We start from the raw sequence: 25,323 nt of genomic DNA, 5'->3' as shown, positions 1-25,323 counted from the left end.
TACAAGAAATTTATCAACACCTTCTATCACATACATTATTACATAAACATGATGCTCATGACATGATTTAGTAGTTTGTTTATGGCGTAAAACCGAGGGTGTTACACTCCTCCCCGCCGGTCGCCGGATTCGTGCTCCTCCTCCACCCTGCGAGTCGGCGGATCTGTGCTCCTCCTCCACCCCACCGGTTGCCGTGCCCTGCTTTCGCTCCTCCTCCGCCACATCCGTGCAGCAGTCGTGGCCACTGACTGAGCACGCCCTCTTCTGCCGCCGTTCTTCCGACCGAGCACGCCCTCTACTGCAGCGGCGCCACCGCCGTGGGCTTGCGTGGCAAAGAGGCCACAGGCTCCCTCTGGCTAGGCTGAGGCTGCCCGCGGGCGCGGCCTGCTGCCGCGCAGTCGTAGCGGTCCCGTTCTCGCCGCCGTGGCCGCTGGCTGGCCGAAATCAGCCCCATCCCCTATGGCGACGATGAACGGAGACGATGAATCAATGGAGGTAAGGTCACCATCGTAGAGAAAAACGTAACAGAACCAAATAATCCAGGCAACCAATCAAAATCTAACTTAGCTAGGCTTAGCTAGCACAGACAACCAAACACTGCTAGATTGCATTGATCTGGACAGGCTTGAGTAGTCAGGCTTATTTGTCTAGCCAGACTTGGTGGAGAAACAAAACCAAACACACCCTATGTGTTCATTCGCGTAAAAATGATGGACTGTGCAATGTTTTTCTCTGGGAAAAGCTCAATTCCCACTCTAACCGACCTCATCGAGTTGCTTCATGGCGCTGCACAAGAATTTCAAGCACATTCTCAGAAGAGAGACCAAGAATTACACTACCAAAAATATCCCTTCAAAACGGGAGGCGGTTTCTTCTCTTTTAGCTCGAGACGAGAGAGGCTGAAAAGGGTTGTTGGGCAGCCAACTCAAGAGATTTTGAACTGCCACACCTGAACCTGAACTGAACTCGCCACAATCAGCTGAAGACAGGTTCCGTTCCACGATAGCCCAACGCACTGGGCGAAACTGGAAAAGGCCCCAAAAAGGTGCAACGCAGCGCCGCAACAAATCACACGCACGCACACGTCGAATCAGGTGAATAATTCGCGCACCTCCACCCGTTCGGCCCCCCCCCCCCCCCCCCCCCCCCCGATCTCGCGAACGCGAAAAAAAAAAAGAAAGAGCGCAGGGAAAAAAAACTTCATCTCGTCTCACACCACACACACATCCGCCGCCTGGCGTCTCCGCGTCTCCCCTCGCCACGTCGCCGTCCGCCGTCTATCGGGCGAAATCCTAGGTGCACCGCGAGGCGCAGCCGGATCCGCGCGATCCCACCCGGGAGCGCGCCGCCGCAGTCGCCGCCTCTGCCGCAGCCGCAGCCGGCGCGCGCTCAGATCAGCGTCAGGCGCGCCGCCGGATCCGCCGCGCCGACAGGGAGGGCGCCGCAGCACGCCCAGCTCGGCATTGGTTTGGCTCGATCCGGAGGTGCCCCGACTGCCGGTGCGTGTCCTGATCCTGTCCTGGTCCCCCGGTTGTCTCCCTTTGGCGCGATCTGGGAAATGTTCTCTGTAAAGTATTTTTTGGGGGTTTATCCGCTGATTTTATTCAGTGAAAGTAGTGCGAATTGTTTGATCCAGCTTATGGACATAGCTCCGGTCTTAGAAAATTAGGATTTTAGGTGCTTGAATCGGTACTCATTGATGGATAAGATTTCGAGTTTTTTTCCCTTTTGCTTGACTGCGTGAGTAATATTGTTTCCCGTTGTGTGTATTTACAACAACAACAAAGCCTTTAATCCCAAACAAGTTGGGATAGGCTAGAGTTGAAACCCAGCAGAAGCCGTCAAGGTTCAGGCACGTGAATAGCTGTCTTCCAAGCACTCCTATCTAAGCCTAAGTCGTATATTTCATCCTTTCAAGTCTCCTTTTATTGCCTCTACCCAAGTGAACTTCGGTCTTTCTGTGTCTCTCTTCACGTTACTATCCTGGCCTAAGATTCCACTACGCACCGGTGCCTCAGGAGGTCTCCGTTGGACATGTCCAAACCATCTCAACCGGTGTTGGATAAGCTTCTCTTCAATTGGTGCTACCCCTAATCTATCACGTATATCATCGTTCCGAACTTGATCCCTTCTTGTATGACCACAAATCCAACGCAACATACGCATTTCCGCGACACTTATCTGTTGAACATGTCGTCTCTTCGTAGGCCAACATTTTGCACCATACAACATAGCATGTCTAATCGCCGTCCTATAAAACTTGCCTTTTAGCTTCTGTGGTACCCTTTTGTCGCATAGAACACCAGATGCTTGCCACCACTTCATCCACCCTGCTTTGATTCTATGGCTAACATCTTCACCAATATCCCCGTCTCTCTGTAGCATTGATCCTAAATATCAAAAGGTATCCTTCCTGTTGTGTGTATTCCCGTTGTGTGTATTTACGAAGCTCTGTTTTTGCTTCAAGTTACCTGCATCCCGTAGAAGCTTGTGGAGTTTTCATCTTGCTTTGAGTTGTAGCTCGTCGAATTGTGCTCCATTAACATGTTAGCCGCTGTCCTTACAGTACTACACTGATTGATGAGACTAAAGCTTTTGCTATATGTTGTTTCAATAGGTTGGAGTAATCTGTTTGCGCGGAGCTGCGCTTGGTGCTAAAAACTGTGCAACTATGAGATGTGTTCAGCATATAGCGTGCTGGAAGCCTGCATCGTGCAACTGAGCCCATCCTTCTGGTAGCTAGAGTCCTTGTTCCAATGATGCAGGGGTTGGTAGGTGGCGGTTGTATATGACTACTGGTGATCCCTTGTTCCTGTCATCATCTGGAAGTGCAGATTCACCTTCAAAGCATCAGGCTCCTGCGCGGCCTTCGGTAGGCTCATTAGGCTGCCTCTGTGCAACTGTTTCATTCTCTTCATCACTGTACGAGGATTGTGAAACGGCTTCTGTCACACTCACGGATGAAAGAGAGGCTCAACCAAGACATTTACGGGAGGAGTCTGATGTGAGCAGGGTGGCAGAGCGCTTCCAGTCTGCTGATTCACACTTCTTCCATTGTCTCTCGGTGGAATGCTCTCAGAAGGAGAGGCAGCGGAAGGTTTCCTGGGGTGTTGCAATGGAGATGCAGCATTCTCCATCATCCCCAGAGATCGGAATGGTATCTTCTTCCCATGAGAAGCCAAATCGCTCCCAGAGAATCAGGAACAAGAGCTCACAGTTTGAAGATCCATTTTTATCCGACCATGAGCCAAGGCTAATTTACATTAATGATCCTAACAGGACAAATGATCGATATGAATTTACGGGGAATGAGATCAGGACAAGCAAGTATACTTTTATTACGTTCCTGCCTAAGAACCTCTTCATACAGTTTCATCGGCTGGCATATGTATACTTCCTGGTTATAGCTGCTCTTAACCAGCTCCCTCCTTTAGCTGTATTTGGAAGAACTGCTTCTCTTTTCCCACTACTCTTTGTGTTGTTTGTGACTGCTATAAAAGATGGATATGAAGACTGGCGGCGTCACAGATCTGACAGAAATGAAAATAACCGAGAGGCACTCGTACTTCAACATGGTGATTTTCGGTTGAAAAAGTGGAAAAACATTTGTGCAGGGGAGGTTGTCAAAATTCATGCCAACGAGACCATGCCGTGTGACATGGTTCTCCTGGGTACGAGCAATCCAAATGGTATAGCTTATATCCAAACTATGAATTTAGATGGCGAGTCAAACCTTAAAACAAGGTATGCTCGCCAGGAAACTACTTCCATGATATATGACGACGCATATTCAGGCTTGATCAAATGTGAGCAGCCCAACAGAAATATCTACGAGTTTACAGCTACCATGGAGTTGCACAGTCAGAGGGTTCCGCTTGGACAATCGAACATTGTATTACGTGGATGCCAACTTAAAAACACTGAATGGATTATTGGGGTTGTTGTCTATGCTGGTCAGGAGACAAAAGCTATGTTGAACAGCACGATATCTCCTTCAAAGAGCAGCAACCTAGAGAGTTATATGAACAGGGAAACCCTTTGCTTATCAGCTTTCCTCTTGATCACATGCTCAGTTGTGGCTACTGGGATGGGGGTTTGGCTGTTTAAAAATTCTAAAAACCTGGATGCCCTGCCATACTACAGAAGAAAGTACTTCACCTTTGGGCGTGAGAATCGAAAAGATTTCAAGTTTTATGGCATTGCTTTAGAGATATTTTTCTCCTTCCTCAGTTCTGTGATAATCTTTCAGATAATGATACCGATATCTCTGTACATCACAATGGAGCTAGTCAGGGTGGGGCAATCATACTTCATGATTGGAGATACACGGATGTATGACAGTAGTTCAGGTTCAAGATTTCAGTGTCGATCCTTGAATATCAATGAGGACCTAGGACAAATCCGATACATATTTTCTGACAAAACAGGCACTTTGACACAAAACAAGATGGAATTTCAGCAAGCTAGTATCTACGGGAAGAACTATGGCAGTTCCTTGCAAGTCACCAGTGACTTTTTCACATGAAATAAGCACTACAGGCAAGGCAACTGACCTCTTTTTTTTTTTTGGACCAACCTTTCTTTCTTGCTGTAAGAACTTTTGAGTTTTGAGCCTTTTAACTTGTTCTTTAGGAGAAAGCTGAAAATCAAACATGGTTGGGCTATATTCCATCCATCACTACTATGTATTAGGTTGAACCTTGAGTTTAAATTTCCACCTCCCACCATAGCTTTAATGGAGTTCTGTATGCTGCAGCTCATAAATAGTTAACTACATTCATTTTTATCTTTGGTCCTTGTATCTTACTTAAACAGTCTATGCTCCAATCTGAAGAAAGAAAACGTCACCTTGCCTTTCCCACAGCTTATTGACAAAAACAGCCAAAGCATATATGTGGTCTCCCCATTTGGGTGCTTGATACTACCATGCCATGATAGTGGACCAACTATATTATTGTCTAAACCATTGTTCCATGTCCGTGCTTGAAACTGGAAACCTCTGTAGGTGCCTTGATTACTGTAGCTCATGGTGACTTAGCGAGTATGCCATTTTTGTATTCTTTTGTTTGAACTACATGAGATGATACCTTATTGGAGGTCAGAAATTAAAAAAATATGAAGTGTCTGGGATTAAACGAACAGCCAGCAACTTGGTTCCTGTCCAAGGTCCAGGTTTTTATAGAAAGTCTTTGAAAGCTCGTCCGCACTATGCAAAATTTAGAATTTTTCTGATTTCTTACCTTTTGAGTTTTGACTGCAAATATAACAATTTCATTTTGGTCTCAGTTGTGTTTTATTCATTCATTTTCTAGATCTGAGCTCCAGATCATTTACCCGTCAATGCTTAAGCTTGTCTCATTTTGCAGAGTCACTGAGACAAAGTGGCAGGAAGCCTAAAGTCAATGTTGATTCGGCACTCACGGTGCTTCTGAATCAACCATTGATTGGGGAGGAAAGACTTGCTGCTCATGATTTTTTCCTTACTCTGGCTGCCTGCAACACAGTAATTCCAGTTAGCACAGAGAGTTCTCACGATTTGACAAGTGAAGTGGATGAGACAGGTGCAATTGATTACCAGGGTGAATCACCTGATGAGCAGGCTTTAGTAACTGCAGCCTCTGCTTACGGGTATACCCTCGTGGAAAGAACAACTGGACACATTGTTATAGATGTTCTAGGCGAGAGGTTAAGGTAAATACTGCTACCCTCTGAGTTCTCTGACTAAGTTGTAGCCACTGCTGTATCAGTCCCAATGAATTCATTTTGCACCTTTGTTTTTTCAGAGTGTATATTTACTTACCAATCTTACATTGTCATAATCAGGTTGGATGTTCTTGGTCTCCATGAATTCGATAGTGTGAGAAAAAGAATGTCCGTTGTTGTAAGGTTTCCGGACAACAACGTAAAGGTTCTTGTGAAAGGTGCTGACACATCAATGCTAAGCATTTTGAAAGTAGAAATTGGTGATGGACTTTATGATTCGCTGCATGTTAAAATAAGAGAAGCTACAGAAAGTCATTTGTCAGCTTATTCATCAGAGGGTTTACGAACCTTAGTCATCGGTTCAAAAAACCTGACAGATGCAGAATTCAGTGAATGGCAGGAAAGGTACGAAGAAGCTAGTACCTCCATGCATGAGAGATCAGCAAAGCTCCGTCAAGCAGCAGGTCTGGTAGAATGCAATCTGACCCTTCTTGGTGCAACTGCAATTGAAGATAAATTGCAGGATGGTGTTCCTGAGGCCATTGAGTCTCTGAGACAGGCTGGAATCAAGGTGTGGGTTCTAACAGGAGATAAGCAAGAAACTGCTATATCGATTGGTTTGTCATGTCGACTCTTGACTCAAACCATGCATTCGATCATCATAAATGGTTCCTCAGAGGTTGAGTGCAGGCGTCTTCTAGCTGAGGCTAAAGCCAAATTTGGAATAAAGTCGGCTGATTTTGGGCGGGATTCGCAAGGTACAGAAGATTTGTACCATGATGATATTTCTCAACTGAGGCCCTCAAATGGCCACCTGTCTGAAAGTGCAGTACAAAACTTTGAACTAACCGGAGTTATTGCTGGTGACAAGTCAGAGTACAATGAGAAAGTGACCAATTTTGATGGCACTGAATTAGCACTGATAATTGATGGAAGCTCCCTTGTGTATATTCTAGAGAAAGATCTTGAATCAGAGGTTTGTTATTGATGCTTTTATTATTGTGGCATATTCTTAATATATTGGTTTATTAAATGCACAATCACTTCTGCATATCATTCCTCAATGCATAAGAAATATCTGCAGATACAAATGTCAAACTGAAGCTTATTTGTTGCCCCTTCATTCTTCATTAACTTTTCACTACTTTCTATTTCACAGTTATTTGACTTGGCAACTTCATGTAAAGTCGTCATCTGTTGCCGTGTTGCTCCTCTGCAAAAGGCTGGCATTGTTGATTTGATTAAAAGCAGAACGAGTGACATGACCCTGGCAATTGGTGATGGTGAGATACTGAATCTGATTCTTTGCTAGTTAGTACCTCGTGTTTTTCTATTCCATCTGTTGGCCAACCAATCGTTGAAATTCTATGGGCTAATTGTTAGTTATGAGTAATGACTGAAGACCACCACCTTTAAGAGTTCAGGTAGAGTTCAAACTCTGGTAATTGGGTCCTTTTTTTTTTTTTGGGTTTTTCCATTGTATACTTTTTTTCTTGAACACGCAGGAGAGCTGCGTATCGTTATATTAATAGAAGAAAAAGTCATACATAGCCCCCCCCCCCCCCCCCCCCCCCCCCCCCCCCCCACGCACACACACACACTAGTACATAGAAACTAAATCACCGGTTAAAACAATTGTATACTTTCTTATACTGTTTCTCTTATTTTGAAGTATATTGTAAGCACCCTTAAAACATTTGATGCAGTGTTTTGATGTACCTGTCCATATCTGATATTTGCGGTTTGAAAGAATCCAGTTCGAGTGTGTATTGGTAGTAGTTTATACTCTACAATTTCACTGTATCTTGAACGTAACACTTAGCACAGACCATTTCTTTCAGTGGCACGTAGGAGATGAAAGGATTTGATTTCCCAGAATGAAATGAAAACTAGCTTTCACTTACATTTGCTTTTTTGTCGTGTTTCAAATTGGTCAGGTGCTCCTTGACCTTTGAAAATTATAGAGTTACCCTATGGGGAATTAGCAGTCCCACGAATGATATAAATACTACTGTTTCTCTAGCTTTACTAACATCAGCGGCACCTTTTTTTCATCTTATTCTTGGGACTCTACATATTATTCCACACTTTGACTTTCCAAGTAACACAAAGGAAACAGAGCCTATCATTCCTTCCTGTTTCCTGATCCTGTTTCATCTTTTGGCAGGGGCAAATGATGTTTCAATGATACAGATGGCAGATGTTGGTGTTGGCATATGCGGTCAAGAAGGTCGTCAGGCGGTGATGGCTTCAGACTTTGCTATGGGTCAATTCCGCTTTCTGAAGAGATTACTTCTTGTACATGGGCACTGGAATTATCAGCGTATCGCATACATGATCCTGTACAACTTCTACCGGAATGCTGTCTTCGTGCTAATGCTTTTCTGGTACGATCTTCCCCTCTATATACCTTTCTTGTTGTTTGAACCTCTGGTCTCTGTAGAACCCTTTTCTTGTGTGTGTGCTTAAGCATTCAAATTTCAGAATTTTACCGTTACAAAGTATGATGCTATTTTTCTCTGCTACTTTAGAAGACAGAGTTGGTGATGGTGTGAATTGATCTTTGTGTGCATGCCTATGTGCCATGTATGATTCATTGTAGAGAATTGATTTGCACATAGTTATATTTATATGTGTTATCTCATGAATCTTGATATGTTAAAAGTTTGACATGTATTTTGTGGATTCAAGGATAAAGAGGCAGTAAGGGCTTTCCATCTTACAGTAGTTGTTCCCTTTGAGATTCATCAGAGTTTAGACCAACTTGTATTATCGCATATATCTTGATTTTCTGAAAGTTTGACATATTTCCTCATGTGTGTAGGTATATCCTATACACGGCTTATTCTGCAACTCTGGCATTAACAGATTGGAGCAGTGTTTTCTATTCCCTTATATACACATCAGTTCCAACGGTAGTAGTCGGCATTCTCGACAAGAACTTAAGTCATAATACCCTTCTTTGTTACCCAAGACTCTATGAGGCAGGGCTTCGAAATGAGGGCTACAACTTGACACTCTTCTGGATCACAATGCTCGATACATTGTGGCAAAGCCTTGTCCTTTTCTATGTCCCTTTCTTCACATACAATATCAGTACAATGGACATATGGAGTATGGGAAGTTTGTGGACAATTGCTGTGGTTATAATTGTCAATATTCATCTAGCCATGGACATTCAACGTTGGGTGCTTATAACCCATCTTGCTGTATGGGGTTCTATAGCTGCTACGTTTTTATGCATGGTGTTAATTGATTCTATACCAATTTTCCCTAACTATGGGTAAGTTCTGACTCACTGGTTTACTTATCACCTATGGCAATAGCATGTGATTCTATTTTCTTATTCCTGGCAGGACAATTTACAACATGGCTGCTTCAAGGACTTACTGGCTTAGTGTTTGTCTTATAATAGTCCTTGGATTGCTTCCTCGGTTCCTTTGTAAAGTAGTATATCAGACCTTTTGGCCATCTGATATTCAAATAGCAAGAGAAGCTGAGCTTTTTAAAAAGCTGCCCCAACAGTTGGGTTCAAGGCCTGCAAGTGACATCAGCTAACAACGGTTTCACAAAGTTATTTTGTCAATCTGAATTTGAGGCTGTGTTGATTCAATTGTTGAGCTGATTTTTGTTGAAATTTTGGTAAGTTCTGTTTGTTACCCCTTTTATATGAGGTATTTTGTACCTGCCATGGACATTGACAGGTTTACACGTTAAAATTTCTGTAAAAATATATTATGCCAAATAGAAAATAAAAGATATATTATGAAATCGGTTTCCATGATGAATCTTGTAGCCTATGGATCCCATGGTCTAAAGTTTAGTTGGCCACTTTAACTCACTTGTGTGGTATGACAAACAAATGGCTTTTTTGCGAGGCTGGCTAAGCTTTAGACAGCATTTTAGACCACCAGTTTGGAGCCTCAAGAGCTAAAGTGGTTTAAAGTGCAGTGGCAAAACTTTAGATGATGAGATCTAAACAGGACCTAAATCTGCTTATATTTGTGATTCTGTAACTGTATCAGGAATTAGCAGTTTTCTATAGAATTGAAGAACGTTTCAACTGCAGTTTCAGTAATCAGTAGGTCAGACATGGATATTCTTCTGTTTATCTAGCTGCTAGTGTTTACAGTATATACCAGTGCCTGAGCTTTTTCTTATGACTAATTTCTTGTTTTGGCTTAGATTATACGCAGAGGCAAAATTTGGTAAGGTGTATAAATTCGGCTCGTGGAAGAGGCTTCAGAATGCAATGGAGCTGCTGACAAAGGGAACTGACTGTACTGGTAGTGACGAAACGCTTGGGCCTTCGGGGGCTAGTAATGGACAATTGTACAGATATGGGACACAACGATACATACACTTGTATTTTAAGGTAGAGCTTGGTAGTTTGTGTTTAGGAAATAAAAATGTAAATAGATACAAATTCTTTTCGCACTCTGGCATTTTTTTTTGTATCTCTGACTATATGTTAACCATCTTCATTTTCTTCCAGCTGCTTGAGGGTTTAGCTGTAGCGCCTTGCGCTGTTGGAATTTTACATTTTATTTACAGCAATACGAGGCCCAGTTCCCTAATGTAGTGGTTCCAAACCACATGGAACTTTGTTGAACATTTATTTCTGGATGTATCAGTTTTAATTGCGTTGATGTAATGTTTTGGATGAAATGGCACCTGAAATAATTCACCTTTCTTCCACCATGGTCGAAACCGAATTTCATTACATTCAAGCAATGGAATTACAAAAGTTTTTGCTTGGAGGAATTTTGGAGGAATTTGGATAAATCTAGAGGAATTTGTGAGAGAAAAATATTGTTCTGGATAAAAAAAGAAGCGGATCAAGCCGGGTTTAAAGGCACGTGAACGGGGCCATTAGAGCATACAGTACTAAGAACGAAAAGGGCAACCTCACTAGGTCTTGTCTAGAGATAGCAATAGGTACCCGGCCAGTTTTTACCCTATAAGGGTAAAAACTATTTGCCAATTTCTTTGCCTATAGGTTTGTTAATGGGGGAAAAAAAACTCAGCGGATTTATGGGCGTGGGTCTGAGGTTGTAGTATCTAAACCCGCAAACCATGTGTTTTTTTAAATATGACCAATTATAGAAGAGTAGATCACATTAGCCCACAATACCCGTCGGTGTTTTCGGACTACCGACGAGTAAATTTGTATTTGCGCGTTTGATTCGAATGGTGTGCTCGGAGGATATTTATAATGGTTTGGACTTAACGTCCCTACATCCAGTTTACTGCTGCTCGTGTTATCGGCACTTGGTTTACAATAGAGATTACAAACAGACGAGAGAGGGAAAGAATCCCAAGTCTCTGGTGAAAGGACTGAACGGGTGCTGAGAGCTCGATCGCTGCTCAGCCGTGTGCTCGTGCCATGCTCTTATGTTTTTATCTTATGGTTCGGTCTCGTACGAATCTGGATCCCCTTTCATGGGGCGCACTGCTTCTTTTATAGGCGAAGGGAAAGCACGGGTTACAACGGAGGAAAAGGAGAAGAACGAGAGAGAAGAAGGCTTCTAGATCGTCGGGTCCTCGTTCATGCAGGTCCTGTAGATGTCAACAGGGACGACTCCACGTCGTGGCCCTATTCGTTATTGGTGCCATACGCATGCGTCATCTGCCGGTCATGGCGTTTCATTCCATCCCGGCGGACGTCGTGGTGAACTGACGTGCTTGTCAGCATTCGTACGACGGTTAGACAGAACAGCACCGGCACGCCCAACACTGTTCTTGATGTGAATCCTTAGGTACAGCCCGTCATGGCCACGGGTTACATCGAAGCGTGCCAGTCTCTTCCGAGAGAAGGACGACGCCTGATCTCCATGATCGGTGGCTTGTGCATCGCTGCAGGTTCTTGTTTGCAGGATCTGTAGCAGGGTGGCTGGCAGCTATGGCAGCACTGACGGCAAGGTCTCAGTTCCGTTTGCACATTCTGATGGAATGAATAAACCCTGTGCCGACGATATCGCAGCGACGGCAGTCCACGAGGAGGAACCTGGCCAGACCTGCTTAGGCGAGATACATAGCCAGAATGCTTGGCAACAGGATGATATGCTTAGGCGAGATACATAGCCAGAACCTGGCCAGACCTGCTTAGGCGAGATGCATAGCCAGAATTCTTGGGGTCGGGTGAGACGTAGCACGAACCTAAGGGGTCGAGCAAGATGGAACCCGCGGCCTTAGGGTCAGGCGAGACTTTTTAATACGTCTTGCCCCAGCCGGAGAAGTCAGCGTGAGCGCCAACTTCCTTGCTTTAGATATCCCTAATATCGATACCCGACAATACCCCAAGTTTCGCAACTAGATCGGTCCATTAGAGGCATATATAAAACGAACTTCCCATCACAAAACCCTAGCTTAGGTCACTCCCCGCGCCCCCCCCGCACACCCGGCAATACTACAACAGTGGCACGCATCTAGATCATGCATTCACACAGCTTCTGTGTCACGTCGTCCGAGAGGCTGAGACCCTGACTAGTTCATATATGTATGCCATTAATATATGAACTATGGTGGCTCAATGTTGTATGGTTGGTGAAATTTAATTTATCATTTATGTTAATTTTTCTTTGTACTATGTAGAGTATATGTGTCGGTGTTTCGGACCGGGGGATCCTTAACCAACGAGTGAATTTGTGCTACGTGCCTCTAATCCCCGATGGTGATGCAAAGAGACACAAGGTTTATACTGGTTCAGGCAATCAACGCCCTACGTCCAGTCTGAGAGATCGATCTTGTATTCCTTGCACCGGAGTGCTCGTAGTAGGGGGTTACAAGCTAGGTGAGAGAGGGAGCTAGCCCCAGGTCTCGGCCGGGGGTGGTGCGGGCTGCTTGAGGCGTTGTTCTCAAGCAGCGTAGAAGTGTGTGGTTCTATTGGTAAGTTCCTCTTTCTGCTCGTCGTTCTCCTCGTACCTAGAAATGGCCCCGGTCCCTCCCTTTTATACTCTAAGGGAGAACCAGGACATACATATGTTGCTACATAGCGTCCGATAAGTGGGGATGGCGTGTCCGAGCCCTGCAGCCGGCCACTGTTGTGGTATGGTCGATGGAGTGGCCCCGTCCTTGTCGTGCAGAAGTGACGCGCCGGTCATACTTGATCTTGTGCGTCGTGGGGCTCCAGTATAGCTTGAGGCAGGGCATGGCGGGTGACGTGCCGGTCATCGTGCGATGACATCGTAGGGGGCCGAGGCTCTGCAGATGCCGAGTCTGAGCCATCGTGGGGGCTCGGCGGACATGGATCCCCAGGCTGCCGAGCCCCTGAAGCAAACTGCCGAGGCTTTGGAGGGAATTATTGGTCCTGGGTACCGATTCCGAGGCCACAGTATCCCGGTCGTGGCTCCCCATGCCGCGTTGTTCTCGGAGCAGGAGTTGGCAGCACAGTGAGGCATGGGCGTCAACCATGTGCATAGCGGTGGGCATAGTGGTGGGTAACCCCTGTCCAGTCCTGCCCCCCATCCCGTCGGCCATTCCGCTGTACTGTGCCGAGCATGCGGCCGATGTCAGTGGCAGCAGTTGGTTGAGTTAATGCGACGCGACATTTTGTCAGAGGGACAAGTGAAGGAAGAGGCAGCGGAGTGTTGCCGAGCCCGCCTCGCGCGAGGCAGAGGGTCGGCGACCCGGCCGAGGCCTGCGACGAGAGGGGGTCGGCCGAGGCCTTCGGTGGGGGATCGCCCGAGGCCAGCGGTGAGGGGGCCTCGAGCGATATGGAGAATTGGCCGAGGCCTTTGGTGAGAGGTCGCCCGAGGCCAGCGATGAGGGGGCCTCGGACGAGTCGAAGAGTCGGCCGAGGCCAACGATTATTAGCTGGTTTTGATCTTTACGAAGTCTAAGCAGTCGTTTTTTGGTTCTTGCTTAGGGTACCCCTTCTCGCGGTATCCGACAGTAGCCCCCGAGCCTTGGGGGGAGTGGAGGCACTCCCCCTGAGGTTCTGACGAGAATTGACTCTTGATAGTTCCTATCGGGATGGTGTTTCGTACTCAGGGTTTCGGTGGGTGCGCGCGAGCGCACCCACCGGGTGTAGCCCCCGAGGCCCTGGAGGAGTGATTTCACTTCTTCTAGGGCTTTTGTCTCTTTGGAGTGAGGGGTTTTCATTGTGTTTGCCGAGCCCGTGGATGCGAGTTCAGATCGCTGGGCCTCGACGATGCTGTGAGAAGAGCCCCTTAGCCTCTGCCTAGAGCAAGAGGGCCATCAGGGGTTCCCCCGGCTTTTTGTACGACCCTCGCGCTTCCTTTTCGCTCGGAAGGAGGGGTGGAAGATGCTATGCTACCCTTGGTGGGCGCGAGCGATGGCATTTTTGGTGAGCTGTTATTGGGTAAGTCCGAGTGGAGGCCCGTACCTCGTTCGCTGGGGGTAGGCTAGCGGTCTAGGGACGCGCTCCAAGAGTACCAGAGGGTTTCTCTAGTGGGTGCCGAGGCCGTTCGCTGGGCCTCGGTGGCTCGGTGCCTCCCTACGGTGGGATCCCATTCAGAGACCTCCCTGCCGGTCTCGGACACGACACAGGGCGTCCCAAGCGTTTGCTTGGGCCTCGGCCTCGTACAGGCTCGCCCGTAGTCGCCCCTGACTCTGTTGCCCTAGGGTGGCTGTCGAAACCCCTAAAGGCCCAGCCTTCGAACCCCTGGACCATAACAGGCTTGGGTCGCTTGCCTTTATCTTGGGTGCAGGAAGAGCCCCTGAGCCTCCGCACGGAGCGAGAGGGCGGTCAGGGGTCCTTTCGACTTTTTTGTCCGTCCCCCGCACGTCCTTTTCGCTCAGACGGGGGGTTGTTTGCTGAGCCCACTCGTGTGCGAGCCTGAGCCGCTGGGTCTCGGCAAAGTTGTAGGAGGAGCCCTCGAGTCTCTCGCACGGAGCGAGAGAGCGGTCAAAGGTCCCCCTGGCTTTTGGTTCGCCCCTCGCGCGTGAGGGTTTGTCTGCCGAGCCCCCCTCGGGTGCGAGCCTAGGTCGCGGGGTCTCGGTGTCTTTGCAGAAGGAGCTCCCTAGCCTCTGCACGGAGCAAGAGGGCCGTCAGGAGTTCTTCTGGCTTTTTGAACGACCCTCGCGCTTCCTTTTCGCTCGGAAGGAGGGTTTGTTTTGCCGAGCCCCCTCGTGTGCGAGCTTAAGTCGCTGGGCCTCGGCAATGTTTTGCAGGAAGAGTCCCTTAGCCTCTGCGCGGAGCAAGAGGGCCGTCAGGGCTGACTTTTTGTTCGACCCTCGCACTTCCTTTTCGCTCGGAAGGAGGGGTGGAATGTGCCACGCTACCCTCGGTGGGCGCGAGCGATGGCATTTCCGGTGAGCAGTTATCGGGTAAGTCCGAGTGGAGGCCCGTACCCCGTTCGCTGGGGGTCGGCTAGCGGTCCGGAGACGCGCTCCAAGAGTACCGGAGGGTTTCTCTAGTGGGTGCCGAGGCCATTTGCTGGGCCTTGGTGGCTCGGTGCCTCCCTACGGTGGGATCCCATTCGGAGACCTCCCTGCCGGTCTCGGACACGACACAGGGCGTCCCAAGCGTTTCGCTTGCTTGGGCCTCGGCCTCGTACAGGCTCGCCCATAGTCGCCCCTGACTCTGTTGCCCTGGGGCGGCCATCGAAACCCCTAAGGGCCCAGCCTTCGAACCCCTGGACCGTAGTGGGCTCGGTGCCCAGTTCCTTTGCCTGAAAGGAATCGGGTGGGGGTTATTTCTCTCCCTACGGCTAACAACGGCAGGCACGTCTTTTGAGGTAGCTTTTTCAGGGAGGCGAAACAGCGCCTGCTGCTGCTGTGGTTGGACGCGACGTGGTGTCAGCCGACGGGACATAACCGTACACGCAATTAATGAGGAGGGAGTGGGCGCGTGGGTGGTAAGACCAGATCTGGATAACCGCAGCGAATTTTTTGGGGGTAACTTCCCCGATTTCGTCGCCCACGATTTGCTCCCTTCCCTGCATAAATACGAAACAAGCCTCGCCCCTTCTCCCCTTACCTTGCCTGTGTCTGCCTTTGCTACCTTCTAGCTATTGCTAAAGAAAAACAGAGAGCACCGGAAAGAAGGGAGAAAGGGGGGGAGTGAGAGGCAGAAAGCGAGCCTTACCACTGTAGTCACGACCTCCACCGCGCGCATGGCCAACGTCGTGGTCCTCCCGGCGGACCCATGGGATCGGTCTGACGTGACCGTGGGAGTGCTGCAGTCGCTCGTCGACGTCAGTCTCCTCCGCCCAATCACCGATCCCAGCAGGCCGGAGTGGATGGCTCCAGGAGGCGAACCAGAGCCGAGGCCTCGCGACGGCTACGTCGTGAGCTTCGTGTCCTTCCACGAGCGTGGTTTTGGCCTTCCGGTGGATCGGTTCATGCGGGTGCTCCCGCATTACTATGGCGTGGAGCTCCACAACTTCAACCCCAACTCCATTGCGCAGGCGGCCACCTTCGTCGCCGTCTGCGAGGGGTACCTGGGAATCCCTCCCCATTGGGAGCTGTGGCTTTACCTATTTCGGGCGACGCATACCACCAGGCCGACGGGTATGACGGGCACGAGGAAGGCGACGAGGACCGGCGGCTGCACTCTCCAAGTGCGTTAGGACTGGCTGAACCTCTACATCCCAGCCCAACTTACGTTGTCCAATCGTCGCTGGTACTCCAGCTGGTTTTACCTCCGCAACGACGACGGCGGGCTTCCTCCTTATACTGGGAGGGTAGTGGAGATTCAGCCGGAGCACTGGCGGTATGGCGTCCCGAGCGAGGAGCAACACAGGCTGCGGCCACTGCTGAAGGCGCTAGAGAGGCTGCGCGATCATGGCCTTACGGTGGCAGTGGCGATGGCGGCCTTCCATCACCGGAGGGTGCTGCCGCTGATGGCGTGGCGGCGATGTTTGTTCGAGATGATGCCGGACGAGCCGATCGACGGCATCCGGATGTCCGTCGCGCCCTTCTCCGACGAGGAGGTTCTGCGCTGGGTGAACGAGGCGGTCGAGGGGCGGCAGAAGATCGGTGGCCTGTCCCCGTTCTCGATGCGCCCGATGCTGGGGTACCTTTCCCTGGTGAGTTGTGTGCGGCTGCAGCCTCTGAGGCCTCCTTGTTCCTCTCCTTGGCCTGAGCCCTTATTCGTATTTGTCGTTTTTTGCAGGGGATGAGGGACATACGAGCCTCCCCATCGCCCGTCCCTGAAGACGCACAGCGGCGGGCGGCGAACCGGGCGTACGCAGAGGCCCAGAAGAAGAAGAAGGACGCTAAGACGACAAAACGCAAGAAGAAGATTGTTGAGCGCGACGCTCTGGAAAAGCGTCGCCGGAAGCAGAAGCTCGAGGGTCTCCCAGTGGAGGCGTCTCCGTCGACGTCAGTGGAGGGTTCGAGTGGCGACGATGGTGGTGAGGTGGAGCGGGGTCCCCTCGACCGCCTCCCTGACGTTAGGGAGATGGTTCTTGGGGCGTCGGCGGGCGGTCCGGCGTCCTAAGGAGGAGGAGGAGACGGCGACTCGGGGCAGATGAGCGCTCGCCCCGCGACCGAGGCCGATACGCCCGAGACGAGGGCGTTGGGAAAGCGCGCCATCAGCCCACTGGGCTCGACGGCAGAGGTGGAGCAGGCGGCTGCGGGGCTGGCTCCACCGGGGGTTGAGCGAGCGCCGGAGTCCGACGAAGGTCGGCCGGCCTCGGCGGATACGGGGGCCGCGCCACCGCCGCCGTTGCAAAGGAGGGACGTGGTGAAGAAGCGGTTGGGCATCCGCTCAAGGTGAGTATTTCGCTAGTGAAGTCTTTTAACATCTCCTGCTTTGTTTTGGTCACGGGTCTGACCGTGTTTTGCCCTCAGCAAGAAGCATTAGGCAAAAGTGCCTGCCTTTACGCCACGCAAGGCGCTCAAGGTGGGCATGGGTTCCATCGCCCTAGGGGTGGTGGAGGTACAAGAGTTGGTCGCCTAGGTAGGGGCTACCTAGGCGGCCATGGGGCGAGAGGAGGAGGAGGAGCCTACACTCCGCGAGGCCACAGCACCTATAGCTATCGAGGCCACTGTGGGTGCGGCCAAGACCCCCTCGGCCGTGGAGGCCACCGAGGGCGAGGTCGGGGTCGAGGCCCCCTCTGTCATCGAGGCCACCGAGGGCGAGGTCGAGGTCGAGGCCCCCACGGTCGCTGAGGCCCTCTGGACCTCAGGGGCCGAGGTGGTGGAGATCGCGGCGCCCGGGAACTTCGGGGCCGAAGTGGTGGAGGTCGGAGTGAGCGCGGCGAGGGCGGCAGACCTTGAGGTGGAGACAGAGGCGAGGCAAGCCTCAACCCTGCCGCTAATTCAGAGCGTGCTTCCGGTACAAGGGAGCGCCCGGGAGGCGGAGGTCCGCCCGATCCCTGCCGATAATGCTTCCCGGGGGAAGGGGGTGGCCGATGCTGAGGCGGCCAGTGCCGTGGAACAACCGGCTTCAGCTTCGGGCGAGGGAAGTGCGGCCCTCGTGCGAGTGCGGCCTGAGCCGTACGGGTGGGATCACCCACGCGTCTGGTGGCGGAGCCGGGATGACCCCGAGGGGGAGCCCATCTTTGCACTTGAGGACGTGGCCGAGGGGGGTCGCTGGGACACCCTCGAGCAGTACCATAGCCTGGCGGAACGGTCACTGCGGACAGCGCTGTCCGTCGTGGCCAATGACCTGCCAGGGGTTTCGTAGGTACGTATCCCCCTTTTCTCGTGTGATGTCGTCTTTCTCCGGGTTTATTCGTAGTGCTCAACTTGTGTTCTGCCTATCCAGGAGCTCGAGGCCCGGTCCTTCGGGAAGTCACTGTTCCTTTGGCGGGAGAGGGGCGTCTAGGACGAGCTCTGTCGGCAGAGGGAGCTGCTTGCCCATGCTAACGAGCTTCTGTCGGCGCGGAGCGCGGAGGTGGAGGATCTTCGTCTTCGCTGTGACAACCGGGAGGCTGAGGTGGCCATGGCTCAGGGGCAGGTCGCCCCTTTGGCGGCACGGGTTAAGGAGCTGGAGGAGGAACTGGCCCGAGTGGCCGACGAGCGAGACGCCTCCAACTCCCGGGCGGAAGAAGTGAAAGCCACCGCCATAGCCACCGCCGGGCAGCTGGGTGCGGAGCAGCAGGCGCACGAGCTGACGAAAGGTGCCTTGGCAGAGGCCACCAAGGCAGCCAAGGCTTCCCAAGGTGAGGCCCTAAAATGGAGGGAAAAGGCCGAGGGTGAGTCCTGTTCCCTTTGTCTCGTTCGTCTTTTCACGTGTTCGACACCTGACTTCTTCTCGCGACGCAGAACTAGAGAAGGAGGCTTCCAGGGCAGCCGAGGCCTCTCGAGTCGAGGTCCAGCGCTGGAAGGAGAAGGCCAAGGGTGAGTCCCGCAGGCCTCGCGCCCCCATTTGGCCTGTTTTCTTTGACGCTTAATCCCATTCTACTTGTTTTGGCGTAGGGTTGGATGATGAGGTCTCGCGGTTGACCGAGGCCTCCGTCGCACTGCAGACAGTGCTCGATCACGAGATCGAGGAGCACGAGGTGCTACAGAGTGCAGCTCGCACCATCTGTGAGGCCCTAGAGATGGAGGGGGTTCAATCAGGCAGCTCCCTTAGGAGCCGCCTGACTGCGTTGATTGGCCAAGTGCGTCAGCGACTACGGGAGGCGCTACACACATGCGTCAAACGCGCCCTGGCCATCGTCTCCTCACACTATGCTGGCGTCAACGTCGAAGGCGTCAGTGACAGCTATGTCCTGTCTGAGGATGCCATCGAGGCTGAGGAGGAGCTGACGAAGCTGGAAGCGGCAGTCGAGGGCCCCGGCACGGCGTTGGTGAAGTTATTCGAAGAGGAGGTGGTCCCTCCTTCGTCGTCTGCCGACGCGGGAGACCCTGCGCCTTGACCTGGGCCGAGGGGGCCATGTAATAAGTTAGATTTATTACTGTATCGTGACATTTGTGGCCGTCGAGGCCTTTGTGAGGTGCTTGTATATATACGTTTTTTCTAATCGCTTTATTGTATTTCCGAGCCTCTGTCCTCTGTCTCGCCTCCGAACGTATCATCTGTAAAAACTCCCTTGGAGCCTAAGTTGTCCCTCGGGTAAAAGGTGGTGAGGGAGTTGCCGTAGCCCAGAGGTGTAGGTCATTCTCACGGCTCAGCCGGCCTTTTAGCCTTGAGACATACTTTTGGTCCTTAGGTTTTTTACAAATGATCTGTTAGAGCGCGCTAGATAGAGTTTGGCATAGGAATTTAACTGAAAATTGATTAAGAAATGGTGTCCGAGACTTAGGGGGGTTCCCCCCCTTCTAGCCCTCGAGGGAGGTTCAGCCATGCGGAGGCATGGCCGAGTCTCCCTTGAAGCGTTATCGTAAAGCGTTTTACCTTCTGTTCCGATTTCTAGACAAGTCCTTTTGAAAAACCCCCCTCGGAGCTTAGGCTGCCTCTCGAGTGAAAGGTGGTGAGGGAGTTGCCATAGCCCGGAGGCATAGGCTTGTCTCTCAGCTCGGCCAGCCTTTTACTCTTGAGGCGAACCTCTGGTCCTTAGGTTTTTTTGTAATCGACTTGTCCTGGTACAGGATAGGTTCCCCTTGATGGGGGTTTCTCGAAAAATTAGAACAACTAAAGACGCTTCTTTAATGTATTTCGAGAAACAAAATATACAATGCTCGGAAATTTAAGGGTAGAAGCGACGTAGCTGTTCTATGTTCCAAGCGTTGGTGAGGACTTCACCCTTCTCGTTGGCTAACTTGTAGGTCCCGAGCTTCAGCACTTGAGCGACGATGTACGGCCCTTCCTAGGGTGGGGTCAGCTTGTGGCGGCCCTTGTTGCTCTGCCTCAGCCTCAGCACTAGGTTGCCCACCTTCAGGTCTCGGCTTCGGACGCGCCGGGCTTGGTAGCGTCGTAGGGCTTGCTGGTACCTGGCTGAGTGTAGCAGCATGATGTCTCGGGCCTCCTCCAGTTGGTCGAGGGCGTCTTCACGGGTAGTGCGGTTGCTTTGCTCATTGTACGCCTGTAGCCTCGGGGAACCGTATTCTAAGTCAGTGGGGAGGATGGCCTTGGCTCCATAGACCAGGAAGAACGGTGTGAATCCCGTGGCTCGGCTCGGGGTGTTTCTTAGGCTCCAGATGACTGACGGGAGTTCGGCAAGCCATTTCTTGCCAAACTTCTTCAACCGGTTGAATATTCTTGGCTTAAGGCCTTGTAGGATCATGCCGTTGGCACGCTCTACTTGGCCATTCATCCTAGGGTGTCCTATGGCCGACCAGGCCACCTGGATGTGGTGGCCGTCGCAGAACATCAGGAACTTGCGACTGGTGAATTGTGTCCCATTGTCAGTGATGATGGTGTTAGGAACCCTGAACCTGTGGATGATGTCAGTGAAGAATAGAACCACTTGCTCGGATTTGATTTGCGTGATCGGGCGAGCCTCGATCCACTTGGAGAACTTGTCGATGGCTACCAGTAGGTGGGTGTAGCCCCCGGGGGCCTTCTGTAGAGGCCCAACCATGTCCAGACCCCACACGGCGAATGGCCATGTGACGGGGATGGTTTGGAGGGCTTGGGCCGGGAGGTGCATCTGCCACGCATAGTACTGACATCCCTCGCAGGAGCGTACTAGCTTGGTGGTGTTGGCAACCGCCGTTGGCCAGTAGAAACCTTGGCAAAAGGCGTTTCCGACGAGTGTCCGAGGCGCCGCATGGTGCCCGCAGGCTCCCGCGTGCAAGTCCCAAAGCAGGGCTGGCCTGCCTCGGTAGTGATGCATCGTTGGAGGACGCCTGACGGGCTTCGCCTGTACAACTCGCAGTCGCAGAGGACGTAAGTTTTGGCTCATCATGCAAGCCATCGGGCTTTGGTCCTATCTGTAGGGAGCTCTCCTCGGATGAGGTAATCAAGGAGCGAGGCTCGCCAGTTCGTACCCTGGTCGGCCTCGGGAGGCTCTGCTTCGATTTCCATGACTTCAGGCTCGACTGCGGAGGCCTCGGCGGCAGAGGGGGCCTCGGGCCCTTCGACAAGCTTGACCGGTGAGCCATCTTCCGCCACCGGGGTGCAGTTGATGGAAGGTTTGCGGAGGTCTCTGGCGAAGATGTTTGGGGGGACCGAGGCCCTCGCCGACGCCATTTTTGCCAGTTCGTCCGCGACCTCATTGTACTTTCGTGCAACGTGGTTGAGTTTGAGACCGTCGAACTTGTTCTCTAGGCGACGTACTATCGTGCAGTACGCCTTCATTTTGGGGTCATGGCAGCTTGACTCTTTCATCACCTGATCAACGACGAGCTGCGAATCACCCCGTACGTCGAGACGTCGCACTCCCAGTTCGATGGCGATTTGCAGGCCGTTGACGAGGGCCTCATATTCGGCCACATTGTTGGAGGCGGCGAAGTGAAGCTGGATCATGTAGCGCATGTGTACTCCGAGGGGCGAGACCAGGAGCAGGCCTGCGCCAGCCCCAGTCTTCATCAGAGACCCGTCGAAGTACATGGTCCAGCATTCTGATTGGATCTGAGCGGGTGGCAGCTGTGTGTCGGTCCACTCGGCTACAAAGTCGGCCAGGACCTATGATTTGATCGCTTTCCGAGGTGCGAAAGACAAAGCTTCCCCCATGAGTTCGACAGCCCACTTGGCTATTCTACCCGAGGCCTCCCGGTTTTGGATTATCTCTCCTAGAGGAAAAGACGACACCACAGTCACTGGGTGGGACTCGAAGTAGTGACGCAGCTTGCGTCGAGCCAAGACTACGGCGTAAACCAGCTTCTGGATGTGGGGGTAACGCGTCTTAGTCTCAGAGAGCACTTCGCTGATGAAGTAGACAGGTCGTTGGATGGGTAGAGCATGTCCCTTCTCCTGCCTCTTGACTACTACGGCCGCGCTGACCACTTGGGTCGTCGCGGTGACGTAGAGTAAGAGGTGCTCGCCCTCGGTGGGCGAAACCAGGACGGGGGGTTGGTGAGCAGTGCTTTTAGCCTGGCGAGGGCTTCCTCGGCCTCGGTGGTCCAAGAAAAGCGCTCGGACTTTCTCAAGAGGCGGTACAGGGGTAGGCCTTTTTCACCGAGGCGCGAGATGAAACGGCTTAGGGCCACAAGGCATCCCATGACCCTCTGTACCCCTTTGAGGTCTCGGATTGGGCCCATGTTGGTCACGGCCGAGACCTTCTCTGGGTTGGCCTCGATGCCACGTTCCGAGACTATGAATCCCAAGAGCATGCCTCGGGGAACCCCAAAGACACACTTCTCGGGGTTGAGCTTGATGCCCTTCTCTCTGAGGCATGTGAAGGCAACCTCCAAGTCGCCGACGAGATCACCGGCCTTCCTAGACTTGACTACGATGTCATCCACATAGGCCTCGATGGTTTGCCCGATGTGTTCGCTAAAGACTTGGATCATGCACCGCTGGTAAGTAGCCCCTACGTTTCTAAGGCCGAACAGCATGGTTATGTAGCAGTACATGCCGAATGGAGTGATGAAAGAAGTCGCGAGCTGGTCGGACTCTTTCATCTTGATTTGGTGGTAACCGAAATACGCATCAAGGAAGGAGAGGGTTTCGCATCCTGCAGTGGAGTCGACGATTTGGTCAATTCGTGGTAGTGGGAATGGGACCTTCGGGCATGCTTTATTTAGACCAGTGTAGTCCACGCACATCCTCCACTTGCCACTTTTCTTCCAGACTAATACAGGGTTAGCCAACCACTCTGGATGGAATACTTCCTTGATGAACCCGGCTGCCATGAGCTTCTGCACTTCTTCGCCAATGGCCCTGCGCTTCTCCTTGTCGAACCAGCGTAGGCGCTGCTTCGCTGGCCTGGAGCCCGCCCGGATATCTAAGGCGTGCTCAGCGACCTCCCTTGGTATGCCTGGCATGTCCGAGGGACTCCAAGTGAACATATCGACGTTCGCACGGAGAAAGTCGACGAGCACGGCCTCCTATTTGCTATCGAGGGTGGCGCTGATCTTCAGTCCTCGGCCGTTGGGGACGGTGGGATCGACAGGGACGAGCTTGACGACCTCCGCGGGCTCGAAGGTCCTGACGCGCCGCTTGGCGTCGGGAACCTTGCTACCAAACTGGTTGAGATCGGCGATGAGGGTCTCGGCCTCCATGATGGCCTCGGCGTACTCGATGCACTCGACGTCGCAGTCGTATGCATGTTTGTATGTGGACTTGACGGTGATGATGCCGTTGGGGCCTAGCATCTTGAGCTTGAGGTAGGTATAGTTGGGGACCGCCATGAACCTGGCGTAGCACGGGCACCCCAAGATGGCATGGTAAGCCCCCTTGAATCCAACCACCTCGAAGGTGAGGACCTCCTTGCGGTAGTTGGAGGGAGTGCCAAAGCAGACGGGTAAGTCGATGCGCCCGAGGGGTCGTGTGCGCTTTCCTGGCACGACGCCGTGGAAGGGCGCGGAACCGCCTCGGGGCCGTGACTGGTCGAGCTCCAGGAGCCCTAGAGTGTTGACGTAGAGGATATTGAGGCCGCTGCCTCCGTCCATGAGCACTTTGGTAAGCCGGGTGTTGCCGATGATCGGGTCGACGACAAGCGGGTACTGCCCGGGGTTTGGAACATAATCGGGGTGGTCATCCCAATCAAAGGTGATTGCCTCCCGAGACCAATCGAGGTACCGGGGGGTGGCCACCTTGACCGAGAATACCTCCCGGCATTCCCTCTTTCGCTGGCATGCCGTGAGGCATGCCGAGGGTCCACCGAAGATCATGAAGGCGTTGTGTACCTCGGGGAACCCATCATCTTTATCACCGTCCCTCTTGCCGGCGCCCCTTTTCCTGGCGTCATCGTCGTTGGGGAGCCCAAGCCTGGCGTAGTAACGCCGGAGCATGGTGCACTCCTCGAGGGCATGCTTCACCGGACCTTGATGGTAAGGATAGGGCTTCTTAAGCATGTCGTCAAATAGCCCGGGGCCCCAGTGAAAGGTCCTTGTTTGGTTTTGGTAATTGAGTGACAACTTAGATGGACTAATTGTGTCTATGTGAGATACACAGGTGATTAGTCCACAGGTACATGTGTGTGAGCAACATATGCCATGGAGGTGAAAATGGCTTGGAGATGTTGCAAAGCTCACACATGTGATGATGAAGGAGCTTAAATGCACATGAGACATGACATTGAGTTATGTGATCAAGGTGGAGAAGATCAAGATAAGACTTGGCTTGATGGACCGGTTGCAAGCGTGAAGGGCAAGTCGAAGGCTTTAGAGTGATGGACCGCGTGGCGGTGAAGCTTGAGCAAGACTTGGCGCCAATGGACGATGGCAACGGTGAAGAGCAAGTAGAGTCAAGATCGATGAACCAATATGATCATATGATGATATAAAGTGGATCATATCATTGTTGATCGTGTTGGTGCATGTGTTGCATCAACATTGGAGGAGATGAAATGGAATGCGCAAGGCAAAGGTATAACCTAGGGCATTTCATTTCACCGGTCATAGGTGTGTAGAGAAGTTTATGACCGGGTTTAGGATAGATGGCCGTACTATCAAGAGGGGCAAACTTGTTTGTATATCGGTCATCTAGTGCCACTCGAGTGATCTAACTTTGCATTGTCGCTAGGATCGAGTGGCGTGGCAAGTTGAGTGGCTAACATCCTTTGGGAAATGATTGTGAAAATGCTAACACACATACACATGGTGGTGTACACTTGGTGGTGTTGGCACATTTATAAAGGAGGTGGTGTTTGTAGGGGTGAGATGGGTTTGGGTCCCTCTCTCCCTCCCGCCGAGCTTGCGAGGTGGGATTCGGCG

At 51.6% G+C, this 25,323-nt stretch overlaps 1 protein-coding gene and 1 pseudogene across 1 annotated transcript; both read left to right on the top strand.

Moving 5' to 3' along the window:
• Positions 1-1,174: 1,174 nt before the first annotated feature.
• Positions 1,175-10,350, top strand: LOC136545134 (phospholipid-transporting ATPase 1-like; annotated as a pseudogene).
• An 8,209-nt stretch (positions 10,351-18,559) lies between these two features.
• LOC136466166 (uncharacterized) lies at positions 18,560-19,478 on the top strand. Its single transcript, XM_066464615.1, has 3 exons — positions 18,560-18,779; positions 18,883-18,957; positions 19,036-19,478. The coding sequence occupies exons 1-3, from the start codon at positions 18,560-18,562 to the stop codon at positions 19,476-19,478; spliced, it is 738 nt and encodes a 245-aa protein (XP_066320712.1).
• The last annotated feature ends 5,845 nt before the right edge of the window (positions 19,479-25,323 follow it).

This window comes from Miscanthus floridulus, chromosome 1 (assembly GCF_019320115.1).
Source record: "Miscanthus floridulus cultivar M001 chromosome 1, ASM1932011v1, whole genome shotgun sequence".
NCBI classification, from domain to species: domain Eukaryota; kingdom Viridiplantae; phylum Streptophyta; class Magnoliopsida; order Poales; family Poaceae; genus Miscanthus; species Miscanthus floridulus.
Note: the sequence above shows the minus strand (reverse complement) of the source record. Positions and strands in the feature narration are given on the sequence as shown.

Bases quoted from the DNA above. Each gene is read 5' to 3' on its own strand.
- LOC136466166 (XM_066464615.1), top strand. From the start codon at position 18,560: ATGGCTCAGGGGCAGGTCGCCCCTTTGGCGGCACGGGTTAAGGAGCTG. The intron at 18,780-18,882 runs GTGAGGCCCTAA...CTCGCGACGCAG, and splicing joins GGCAGCCAAGGCTTCCCAAG to AACTAGAGAAGGAGGCTTCC. The intron at 18,958-19,035 runs GTGAGTCCCGCA...GTTTTGGCGTAG, and splicing joins CTGGAAGGAGAAGGCCAAGG to GGTTGGATGATGAGGTCTCG.